Source organism: Rhinopithecus roxellana, chromosome 5, assembly GCF_007565055.1.
Source record: "Rhinopithecus roxellana isolate Shanxi Qingling chromosome 5, ASM756505v1, whole genome shotgun sequence".
Taxonomy (NCBI): Eukaryota; Metazoa; Chordata; class Mammalia; order Primates; family Cercopithecidae; genus Rhinopithecus; species Rhinopithecus roxellana.
Genome location: NC_044553.1, coordinates 18,561,470 through 18,574,062, shown reverse-complemented (window position 1 = coordinate 18,574,062; position 12,593 = coordinate 18,561,470). Strand labels below are relative to the sequence as shown.

The window sequence follows — 12,593 nt, the reverse complement described above, 5'->3', positions numbered from 1 at the left end:
GCTCTAGTAACCAAAACAGCATGGTATTGACCTAAAAACAGGCACAGACCAATGGAACAGAGAATCCAGAAATCTGTGTATTTATAGCAAACTGATTTTCAACAAAGATAACAAGAACGTACATTGGGGGAAGGACACCCTTTTCAGGTAAATGTTGCTGGGAAAACTGGATATCCATATGCGGAAGAATAAAACCAGACTCCTGTCTCTCACCATATGCAAAACAACACAAAATGGATGAAAAACATAAGCATAAGACCTGGAACCACAAATCTACTGGGAGAAAACAGAAAATGCTTCAGGACATTGGTTTAGGCAGAGATTTTATGGCTAAGACCTCAGAAACACAGACACCTAAAACATAGGCAAACGGGACTATATTTTAGAAACTGAAAAACCTCTATACAGCAAAAGGAACAATTGATAGAATGAAGAGACAACCTGTTGAATGGGAGAAAATATTTGCAAACTATTCATCTGACAAGGGAAATTGTAATATCCAGAATATGCAAGGAAGTCAACAGTAAAAACAACAAATAATCCGATTAAAAAGTGGGCAGGTCAGGCGTGGTGGCCCACACCTGTAATCCCAGCACTTTGGGAGGCTGAGGCGGGTGGGTCACCTGAGGCCAGGAGTTCAAGACCAGCCTGGCCAACATGGTGAAACCCCATCTCTACTAAAAATATGAAAATTAGCTGGGCTCACGTGGTGGTGGGTGCCTGTAATCCCAGCTACTCGGGAGGCTGGGGCAGGAGAATTGCTTGAACCCGGGAGGCAGAGGTTGCAGTGAGCGGAAATGGCGCCACTGCACTGCAGCCTGGGTGACGAGCGAAATTCCATCTCAAAAAAACAAAAAAGTTAGCAAAGGACACAAATAGTCATTTCTCGAAAGAAGGCATGCACGTGTCCAGCGGGTGTGTGAAAAATTGCTCAACATCATTAATCATTAGGGAAATGCAAATCAAAACCACAATGAGATGTCTTATCCCAGTTATAATGGCTACTATTAAAAAGACAAAAAATAACAGATGACGGCGAAGAGGCAGAGAAAAGAAAACTCTTAATATGATGTTGGTGGGACTGTAAATTAGTACATCCACTGTGGAAAACTGGACATTTCTCAAAGAAACTAAAAATAGAAATACCATATAATCCAGCAGTCCCACTACTGAGTATCCAAACGAAAAGAAATCAGTATGTCAAAGGAATACCTGCACTTGTGTGTTTATTACAGCACTATTCACAATAGCAAAGATTTGGAATCAACCTAAGTGTCCATCGTGTTATATATACACACAACAGAATAAAATTGGGCCATAAAAAATGAGATCATTTGCAGCCACATAGATGACTGGAGGTCATTATGCGAGGTGAAATAAGCACATTACGTTCTCACTCATGTGGAAGCTAAAAAAGTTGGCCTCTCGGGAGCAAAGAATAGAATGATAGATAACAAGAGGCTGGGAAGGGTATGTTGGTGGTAGGAGGAGATGAAGACAGGTTGGTTAATGGGTACTATTTGTTAGAAGAAATAAGCTCTGACTTTCAATAGCAGAATAGGGTGACTATAGTTAGCAACAATGTATTATGTATCTCAGAGTAGCTGCAAGAGAAGACTTGAAATGTTCCCAGCTCATAGAAATGATAAATGCTTAAGGTGATGATGAATAATACAAATACCCTGACTTGATCATTATACATTCTGTTCATGTAATAAATAAATACCCAATAAACATGTAAAATATTACATACCAATAAAAAAAATTTAAAAAGAATGGAAAGGGGTATGTTTGTACAGATCCTCTAGACATCAAAAAGATAATAAGGAGTATAATGGGCACCTGTGTGCCATTAGGAAAAATGGACAGATTTCCTGATGCACGTTGCTAAAACTGACCCAAGGAAAAAATAGATTAATAGCCTTATACCAATTTAAGAAATCTAGCTAATCACTGAAACTTTTCACTGAGAACACTTTAGGCCCACCTGGCTTCTCATTGAATTATTTCAAATATTAAAGGACATAAATAAGAATTCTACACAATAGTTTTGACAGAGGAGGGAACACCTCCAAGCTTGTTGTATGAGACTTGTGTAGCCCTGATACAGGCCAAACAAAGACCTTGGAAGAAAACTATAGGCCAGTATTTTTCATGACAATAGATACAAAAATTCTTAACAAAATATTGGCAAATTCAGTCTGTTGGTGTATAAAAAAAGGATATTCTGCCCAAGTAGTATTTATTCCAGGAATGCAATATTTGTTTGACATCTGAAAATCAATAGGCTAAGTAATTTGTCACATTAGAATAAAACATAAATACCAAACAGTCATTTCAGTAGATTCAGAAAATGGGACAGTCTTAAATACCTTCATGAGAAAGACAGGTAACCAGAAGCAAGAAGGTGATTTCCAAAGCAATGAAAAGCTACAGCTTCCCGGGTGGTGAACTACTGATTTCTTTCCTTTTAAGATCAGGAACCAAGGGAAGGGTCTCTGCTTTTGCCACTTTATTCAGCACTCTACTGTAGGTTCTAACCAGTGGAATGAGAGCAGACCAGTAATCAAGGGTCATGAATTGGAAAGAAAGAAGTCAAACTGTCTTTATTTGCAGAGAAAATAATTGTACATGTAGACACTGGCAAGAAAACTACAGGCCGGGCGCGGTAGCTCACATCTGTAATCACAGCACTTTGGGAGGCCGAGGTGGGCGGATCAAGATGTCAGGAGATCAAGACCATCCTGGCTAACACAGTGAAACCCTGTCTCTACTAAAACTACAAAAAAAAAAAAAAAAAAGGCCGGGCGTGGTGGCAGGCGCCTGGAGTCCTAGCTACTCGAGAGGCTGAGGCAGGAGAATGGTGTGAACCTGGGAGGTGGAGCTTACAGTGAGCTGAGATCGTGCCACTGCACTCCAGCCTGGGTAGCAGAGCAAGACTCTGTCTCAAAAAAAAAAGAAACCTACAAATGTGTACTAGAACTAAAAGTGATTTTGGGTAGATTATAGAATACACAAGTCAGTGTACAAAAATCAATTTTATTTCTATCAACAGTCATCATTTGGAAAATGGAATTTTAGTTCATTATAATAGCAACAAAGTTTAAAATATTTAAGAATTTAACAAAATGTATGTATGATGTATATAAGCTATAAAACATTGCTGAAGAGAATTAAGACCTAAATAGAGAATTATCCCATGTTTATGGTTTGGAAGAATCAATATTGTTTAGATCATTTTAGAGAGGTTGCTGTCCTTAGAGTCAGTGGAGTTCTAATCAAAATTCCAGCAGACTTGTTTGAAGAATTGACAAACTGATTCTAAAATTTATTATCCCAAATATTAATAATTTTAAAGAAGGCTAGAGAACTTAAGCTACCTGCTATTAAAACTTACTGTAAGCTACAGTAGTCAAGACAGTGTAGGTTTGGTGTATGGAGAGACTTTTAGACCAATGGAACAAAACAGTTCAGAAATAGACCTACACTTTTATGGTAAATTGATTTTCAGCAGTGACACTAGGGTAAATCATTAAGAGAAGAGTCGTTTTAACAAATTGTGCTGGAACAAGTAGATATCTTTGTGGAAAGTACTCAACCTCAAACTTACGATATACCACACACACAAATTAATTATGGGCCATTGATCTAAATGTGAGAGTTAAAAGTGCAAAATTCCTAGAAGAAAAAAGAAAATCTTTGTGACATTGCATTGGGCAAAGATTTTTAAAATAAGATACAAAACCACAAACTGTAAAATAAATAATGGGCTTCATCAAAATCAAGAGTCTTGCTCTTCAAAACATAATACAGAAAATGAAAAGGCAAGCAACAAACTAGGAGAAAATATTTACAAAACACACCTGACAAAAGGCTTGTATCCAGAATATACACGGAATTTGTACAACTCATTAATGAGGAGACAACCAATAAAAGTGGATAAAGGATGTGAACAGACAATTCACAAAACAAAGTATATGAATAAGTTCAGTATAGCTAGTTATTTGGGAAATGGAAAAGCCACGATTTTACCTGTCTACTAATGATACCAAGATGTAGAACAATTTGAACTCATCCATTGCTGGTGAGAATGTAAAATGGTATAGCCATTTAAAAAGCCACTTATAAAAGTTTAATGTGCATTTGACATATGACCCAGCAAGTCTCTCGTAGATATGAAACCCAAGTGAAATGAAAACACACACTCTGTCCCTTTCTCCTTCTCTCTCATATATTAATTCATGGTAGCATTATTCAAATAGCCTCAAATTGGTAATAACTCAAATGTCCATCTTCTCATAAATGGATTTAGAAAACTATATAGTATACAGTACTATCCAGCAATACAAAAGAATGAACTGTTGATACAACATGGAAATATTTTGGAAACATAATGCAAAGTGAAGTAAGTTAAACACAAAAGTCTACATATGATTCTATTAATATGAATTTCCAGAAAAGAGAAAACTTTTTGTTGACCAGTGATTTGCATGGGACCCAGAGTCTGGGAAGGGCTAAAGAGAGATGAAGGAACTTTTTGAGATGATGGAATGTTCTATATTTTAAATGGGGTGGTGGGTTATATACCTGTATACAATTATCAGAGCTCATCAGTCTGTACACTTAAAGTGAATGCATTTTACCTCAATAAAGCTGTTAGAAAAAAAAAAATCCCCTCATATTCATAGGGAATGTTTCTTTGCTTCTGTTTATATACATTAAATTTTTTTCCCAGTAAATTTAAATGAACCTGTTGAGATTTTGCTACAGCTTATTTAGAATAAGTTCTACCTGGGGAGAAAATGTTCGATGAGGGGACAAAGTAATTAGTTTGGTGGGGTTGCTGCTTTAGATGAAATGTTTAGGGGAGGCTTTTCTTTTTTTGATAAAAGGACATTTGAATGGATACAGATGATATGAGTTGAATTAACGTTTTCTTTTCACGTCTTATACATTTCTTACTGAATTTCTGTCTAGGTGTTTTGTAGTTTTTGTTGCTATTACAAATGACATATTTTTCTTACCTTATTTCATGGCTAATAATCTTTAAATTACATTTTGTTTGCATTTTCATTTGCTTTCTAATCTCCCATTTGGTTTTAACAGAGACTAAGCAGGTCATTGTTGTGTGTGTTAATCTCTGTTTTTCCTTAGCTCAGTGTAGCATCAAAACGTACATAGAACCTAAAAAGAGACCTGAAATGGAAAGCAGAGATGCAAGTGCAGTGTTTTGTAACATAATTTTAATTTTACCATCAAATAGAACGAGTATAGGATGCAAATAAGGATGTTGGCTGGCTCCTTTAAAAGCACCCCTGGGGGCTGAAAGGTGGGAGAAGTTAAAGAAGGTATTCTTAAATTTCACTTGCAGATTAAGAGGGAATGTCTGCAAGCAGTTGAGTGGCCAAGTACAGATTAGAAATGACCTTTGGCAGGATTTTTTGTTTCATTTGAACGGGAGAGCATCTTGTAGATTTCACGCCTGATTTCAAACTTTTGGTGAGCGATGCACCTGAAACAGGCTTGAGTGACTTGAGGGCTCAGCAGTATCTGCCCAACGGAAACATTAGTAGCTCATGCTCATGCCTTACCAGCAGATGGCAGCAAAATGCTGTGTTAAAATGTTCTTGCCCTATTTACTTAAGTCACATAGTAAACAGGTGCTGTATATTTTTCTTTCAGTTAAGACCAAGGTAGATATGATGCCCTTATTTCCTCTAAATAGATACAACTAATACTACCATTGTGTACTGTCACTTTACAATAAATATTTTTAGAAATCTACATGATATGGCTTACCTAAAAAAATCTTATTTTGTACAGGTTTTGTTAGCAACTCCTTCACTGAAGTACTCTCCACAGTGTTATTTTACATACAGTTTTCTGCCTCATAGATTTTTCTAAGAGAACCGTTTGTCATAATATGTTCTAGACCTAAATAACATTTATTAAATAATACATGAGTTTTTACTCACCTGTGGAGGCTGTGTGTGTTGTGTGTGTGTATGTATGTGTGTGTGTGAAACATTAATGATTTTTTTTTCTTTTGTTAACAAGCCAAAAATTAAAGGTGACTTTTACAAGAAGAGAGCATTTTCATCCTGGGTAGTTAGGTCTGATCAATTTGTCTTTTGCACGGAATTGCTGGCTTCCAGGAAGTGCCCTGCATAACCAGTCCTTGTCCGTCTTCTGCCCCCAGCCAGAGATGCCATGGGGTGAACACCGTCAAGAACCAGCCTTTGGCTTAATGAAATATCTGAGGCCAGTGACAGAAGTCTGTGACTTGAGTCACATAGCAGATAAATTATTATAGTTGTTTTTTCTTCCCCAGAGATCAGTTAGGAGAGGTTTTTGGAACTGTTTTAGAAAATAATATTTACACAATGCTGAGGTTATTCACATAATGCATTGCTTAATTCTTTTTTTTTTTTTTTTTTTTTTGAGACGGAGTCTCGCTCTGCCGCCCAGGCTGGAGTGCTGTGGCCAGATCTCAGCTCACTGCAAGCTCCGCCTCCCGGGTTCACGCCATTCTCCTGCCTCAGCCTCCCGAGTAGCTGGGACTACAGGCGCCCGCCACCTCGCCCAGCTAATTTTTTTGTATTTTTTTAGTAGAGACGGGGTTTCACCGTGTTAGCCAGGATGGTCTCGATCTCCTGACCTCGTGATCCGCCCATCTCGGCCTCCCAGAGTGCTGGGATTACAGGCTTGAGCCACCGCGCCCGGCCTGCTTAATTCTTATAAACTCTAAAGTTATGTAAAACTGGGAATTCAGAATAGACTTCTATCTTTTGAAAAAACAATTTATCAAGATTACTTGACATATATCTGAAATGCTTTGGAATTTTTATAGACCACAGAAAAACTTTTTTCTTATTACTTAATATACCCTAGAACAACACAGTGTGCCAGACCATAGTACCTCCGTAATTTAGAGCAGCAGATGTTGCTACACATGCTTCTCTTTAAGACCAAGAAGAAGCACAAGAGAAAATAAAACAAAAAGTTCAAAACAGAAGAGCAACATGAAACAGTGCAGAGATGAAGGAGTTGAGTAGCCAAAGGCAGTTGGTTAAATTAGCAAAGACAGGGGATGTGGTGACCTGTACTCCATGTTTTTTGTGTGTATCATTTTAAACACTTTGTCTTTCTCCTTTCATTAACCCAGACGTGATAACATTCTACAAAATTTATTTTCCATTAAAACTAGACTTGAATTAAACTGAGGAAAAAAGTACTTGATATTCATTACAGTGGTTGGTTGCTTCACATTTTATATAAGAATTGGCCACAGTTTGCTGTGCCATGGTAATGTTTGTTATTTTGTCTTAGAGTCTGCTAATACTTTCATTTTGGTTTTAACTCCAGCTGATCCCACAGTTAAAGACTTAATCGGAGGCTTCACGGCTCTTCATTATGCAGCCATGCATGGCCGGGCCCGTATTGCACGCTTGATGTTAGAATCTGAATACAGGAGCGACATCATTAATGCAAAAAGCAATGACGGCTGGACTCCCCTCCATGTGGCTGCCCACTATGGCAGGGACTCATTTGTCCGGCTTCTCCTGGAGTTCAAGGCTGAGGTTGACCCACTTAGTGATAAAGGTACCACACCGCTTCAGCTCGCCATTATCCGAGAGAGGTCAAGCTGTGTGAAAATCCTCCTGGACCACAATGCCAACATCGACATTCAGAATGGTTTCCTGTTGCGATACGCCGTGATCAAAAGCAATCACTCTTATTGCCGAATGTTCCTTCAGAGAGGGGCAGACACAAACTTGGGTCGCTTAGAAGATGGACAGACTCCTTTACACTTATCTGCCCTTAGGGATGATGTGCTCTGTGCACGGATGTTATATAATTATGGAGCAGACACGAACACACGGAACTATGAAGGACAGACCCCACTGGCTGTTTCAATAAGTATTTCTGGAAGTAGTCGACCATGTTTGGATTTCTTACAAGAAGTCACAAGTATGTAATATAATTATTACTTTATTGCATTTTTTAAAAATTTGCATCTTCTGAGGAGCTTAATGTGTTTTTGCAACCTAAGATGATTAGATATTAATCATTCCTATAACCACTGCTTGGTAAGCGATGCCTCATTCTTCTGAAATAAAAAAAAACTTTGAATCACAAGATTTCATAAAAATTCAATTGTGTTTCTAAATGTAATAGGGGTAGACAGTAAGAGTGAGGGAAGGAATAGAGAGAAGGACACAGAGGAGAATTTCTTTAAATAAAGATCTGTGTTAGAACAAGGCAATTCCTGTTGGTCATAAGGATAATCTTACCTGGCTTCCATGGACTTCAAGTTGAGGAGTTAGAGGGAGAATTTTGGATTTTAGATTCCTTAGCTGTGAAAATATCCTAGAATTTGTGCTTTATTGCTAAGTTGTTCACGTTTTAGTTGTGGCTTTTCTGCTTCATGAGAACCCACATGAAATGGAACAGTGGTACTGTTTATTTAGGGATACTGCTAGTGGAAGTTAAGGATGCTAGAAATTGTTGTAAGAAAATATTTGCTAGCAGTGGGAAGTTTGGCACCACTGTCCCTGGACCACATGGCTTCCATTGTATTTGAACAATTTTTATGTGGATGCTTTTTTTTAAAGCCTTGAAGTGTCTGACCCACTTTCTGTAGTAATACATGCGTCCTAGTTGTTTCTGTGATGGGGTATCAGTTTGTGTGGACTTAGCCATCCTCTCTTGTCAAGCTTCCATGTGACCAGTTGATTGTGTGTCTCATGCTTAATGTCCAACATGAAGCTAAAATCTGTAAACAAAATTGATTTTGCTGTCTGCTGAACTTTTTAATGAATTCCTTTTTCCTCACTGGTTTTGAACTTTTGATCATTATGATAGAAGAAGACATATTAATATCCTGGGTACCAGCTACTAGAGGACAAAGGCTTTACTTGAGTTGCTTGTAAATAACCTACTCTACCCCTTAGAACTGACCTTTGGAGTACAAACTTGCTTTATGAAGAAACAAAATGTAACTTGAATTTTACAGATTCATGGAAGAAAAGATGAAATTGTTATCACTAATGTATTCAGACTAAAGCATAAGAAGAAATCACACTACTTTGTCTACTCAGTGCTGGCTAGTACCAGTTTCTGTAATGTTGGAAATGGTCTCTCATTGCTGTCCAGTATAGTAGCCACTGGTCCCATGTGGCTGTTGAGCACCTATTAATATGACCATTGCCACTGAGGAATTGAAATTTTATTTAATTGCGATTTAAGTTTAAATGGCCACAAGTGCCTGGTGACTCCTTTGTTGATCCACACAGATCTGCCTGCCTTGGGAGAGGTATTTGGGGCTGGCTGGTGGGCGTTCCATTGCAGAAAGCTTCTGAGACACACACAAGTAGCCAAAGATGGGAGATACGATATCTGCAGTGCTGCAGTTCCTGGTTGCCTTGTTGTTGTTGTTCTTTTAACTTCTACATTAGAGACTTAGTTATCATGAGTGTGGCTGCCCTTAGGAAGGCATGTTATATACTCACCTAAATGCCTCAGCCTCCTTTTTTTTAAAATACTTTGTTCAGCGGTTAATGGCATAGACTAGAGCTAGACTGCAAGAGTTTGAGCCCTAACTCTATCATGTGTTAGCTGTGACCTTGAGCAGATCACCTAATCTCTCTGTGCCTTAGTGTCCTCACCTTCAAATTAAGATAATATAGGCTTGTTATGAGAATTAAATGAGTTAATATTTATAATGCACTTAACACTTAACATGTTCCAGGCGCTGTTCTTTGTAATTGTTTTTCAAGATAAAGTGTGTAACTAATAAAGTGAGGGTGGATTAACAGCAAGAACTGGCTTACTACCAACAGAGCAAATCTTTAGATTAATATTCAACTCAAGCCTCCCAGTTTCAACCCTATATACGACTGTTTAGAGTCTGTACATGGAGGCACGCAGCCAGGTGGCTGAGAGGAGCCGCTGGGCAGGAAAAGCATGTGGGCAGCCGCCCTGTGTCCCTGAGCCCTTAGAGCTGCCCCCAGCAGTGCTGTTGCACAGCAGGAATGTTGAGTTAAAGGCTCACATGCACTTTAAAATTTGAGCAGATAGAAACATCAGTGGGGACTGCCTCTGTCTGTGCTTAGGTTCTCCACTGCACGAGGAGCAGAGCTATGCGCCTAGGAGGTCCTCAGTAAGTCCAGGCAGTCTGGCTGACTCTGTACAACGAGGGGTGGGGACTGAGGAAGCACAGACTGCTTTCCTGAGTGCAGGGCCCTCTGTCTGTTAAGGCTGCAGTTGTCCTTTGTCTTCAGGTGCCTCAACATAATTTAATATTTCTTGACTCTCCAGTGGTGTTTCCTGCCAAAAGCAAATTGGTGTTTCTGCTTCACCTGTGTGTTCTTTGGCTCTAAACAGGTTTTCTTTTCCTGGTGAACAATATGGGCCAAGAAGGAGCAACTGTGGCTGATGCTCTGGACTGAGCTTTCTTATGAAAAGCAGCTCGAAAGAAGGTTGGTTAGTTCAGGGAGCACTAAATCAAAGCTGAGAGCTTCTTCTAGCCTGTGTGCTCTAAGCACTGCAGCTCCAGGCATCATGCTGTTGGCTTATGATTGGAGATCGCAGACTGCCAAGGCATAAGGACAGCAGAGGGGCCACATGGTGGTCTTCATTCAGGGACATTTTACTCTTCATCACACTGTTTTGACTAAAAACAGATTTTTTACATTGGAAGAGACCAAAAAAATTATGATACCAGAATTTAAAAACTACTCTGGCCTTTTGGAAAAATTGCTATAAAAACTCTAATATGTAGTGCAAACAAAAACAAAACAGAGTGCACTCGTGGCTTGGTAATAAAGTAGCATCTGCTGGTGACTTGTTGACACTGAGTAGGGGGACAGGCCAGGAAGAGCTGCTGTTGCTGTTCCCTTCAGCCAGCCCGCTGTCTAGCATTCAGACCTCAGAACCTCCCCCTTCCAGGATGGCAGGAGCACAGCAGGGCCCATCCTTGGAGGAGCCACTTCTGTGTGCCCAGGAACGATAAACACAGTTAAGAGGAGCCAAAGCACCTGCCTGAATAATGAACATCACTTATGGAAGGAAAGTTGTGTCCTGCTTAGTTGGCAGTGTTTATAAGAAGCCAGTTTTTAGTTTTTTACTTGTAGTCAAAAAAAAAGAAAAAAAGAAATGAATAAATTAAAGAGAGAACAGTGAAGGTGTGACCAGTGTCAAGTAGAAATGGTAGTGACAGCCAGGCGCAGTAATCCTAGCACTTTGGGAGGCCAAAGCAGGCGGGGCACCTGAGGTCAGGAGTTTGAGACCAGCCTGGCCAACATGGTGAAACCCCATCTCTACTAAAAATACAAAAATTAGCTGGGCATGGTGGCACATACCTGTAATCCCAGCTACTTGGGAGGCTGACGCAGGAGAATCACTTGAACCCAGGAGGTGGAGGTTGCAGTGAGCCGAGATTGTGTTACTGCATTCCAGCCTGGGTAACAAGAGCGAAACTCTCTCAAGAAAAAAAAAAGAGAAAGAGACAGAGAGACAGAGAGAGGAAGGAAGGAAGGAAGGAAAGTGGGAGGGAGGGAGGGAGGGAAAAGGAAAAGGAAAGGAAGAAGAAAGAAAGGAAGAAAAAAAAGAAAAGAAAGAGAAATAAATGGTGGTGAGGACAGACAGCAGTGGCCGTTCTGGAGGTAAATAGCCCCTTGTGCCTGGGCCAGGACTAGGTTGAGGCAAGTGAGGTGGCCGGGGCACAAAACTTAGGAGGCCCTCATTCTCAGGCTCGTGCACACAAAGTGGAATAATGTGTACATAATGTTTGCACACACACCACTCCAGAACTAAGACGATCCTGGAGGCTCTGGCGTATGGGCATTGGTTACAGTTCTCCAGCCTCAGGTGAAGAGCAGAAGGTTGTGGGAATGTTTGCCTCATTCAAAAGAGAAACTTAGTGGTTATGCACAAGAAAAGGGTGACACGAGAAAATGTTGTTAAACAGGTACAGTACTATAACCTCGTGAAAAGATCGTTCCTCAGTAAAGCTTGAGGAGTAAATAATAATACCACCCACCCTGAAGAATCAGATAGTGAGTTAGTGATTTTTTTCTTCTTGCTCACAATGTAAACTCCCGTAGTCAATGTATGGACCAAGGAGTTTTTCAGAATATGAAATCTTTTAGAAAGAGATTCCATGAGAAAGCTGAACCTGAGGCAGTGACTAGCAAGAACATTTAATCATATACATATTCACATATACATGCATATAAAAACGAGGCTTTAATGATTGGCACAACTGGAATTTTGTTCAAAGAGAAGTAGGAGAGAACGTATGTTTTTGGGGAAAACCCCACCTCAGAATGCTTAAGCACAAATTATAGACCTGGCAAGGTAAGTACTGTTCTCACTCTAAAGCCACTTCTTTAGATGAAAGGAAAGGATTCAAAAGAAAAGAGAAAGGACCAGGTGCAGTGGCTGACACCTGTAATCCCAGCACTTTGGGAGGCCAAAGCAGGTGGATCACTTGAGGCCAGGAGTTAGAGACCAGCCTGTCCAACATGGTGAAACCCCATCTCCACTAAAAACACAAAAATTGGCTGGGTGTGGTGGCATGCACCTATTGT

The 12,593-nt window shown here is 39.7% G+C and overlaps 1 protein-coding gene across 1 annotated transcript in view; it reads left to right on the top strand.

Annotated features, from left to right (window-relative positions):
- The window catches only part of ASB7 (ankyrin repeat and SOCS box containing 7), a 49,566-nt gene that overhangs the window by 20,041 nt on the left and 16,932 nt on the right, over nt 1–12,593 (top strand). The window contains exon 5 of the mRNA XM_010381687.2: nt 7,366–7,971. Within this exon, the coding sequence (XP_010379989.1) occupies nt 7,366–7,971 (606 nt within the window). The remainder of the gene's footprint in view (nt 1–7,365; nt 7,972–12,593) is intronic.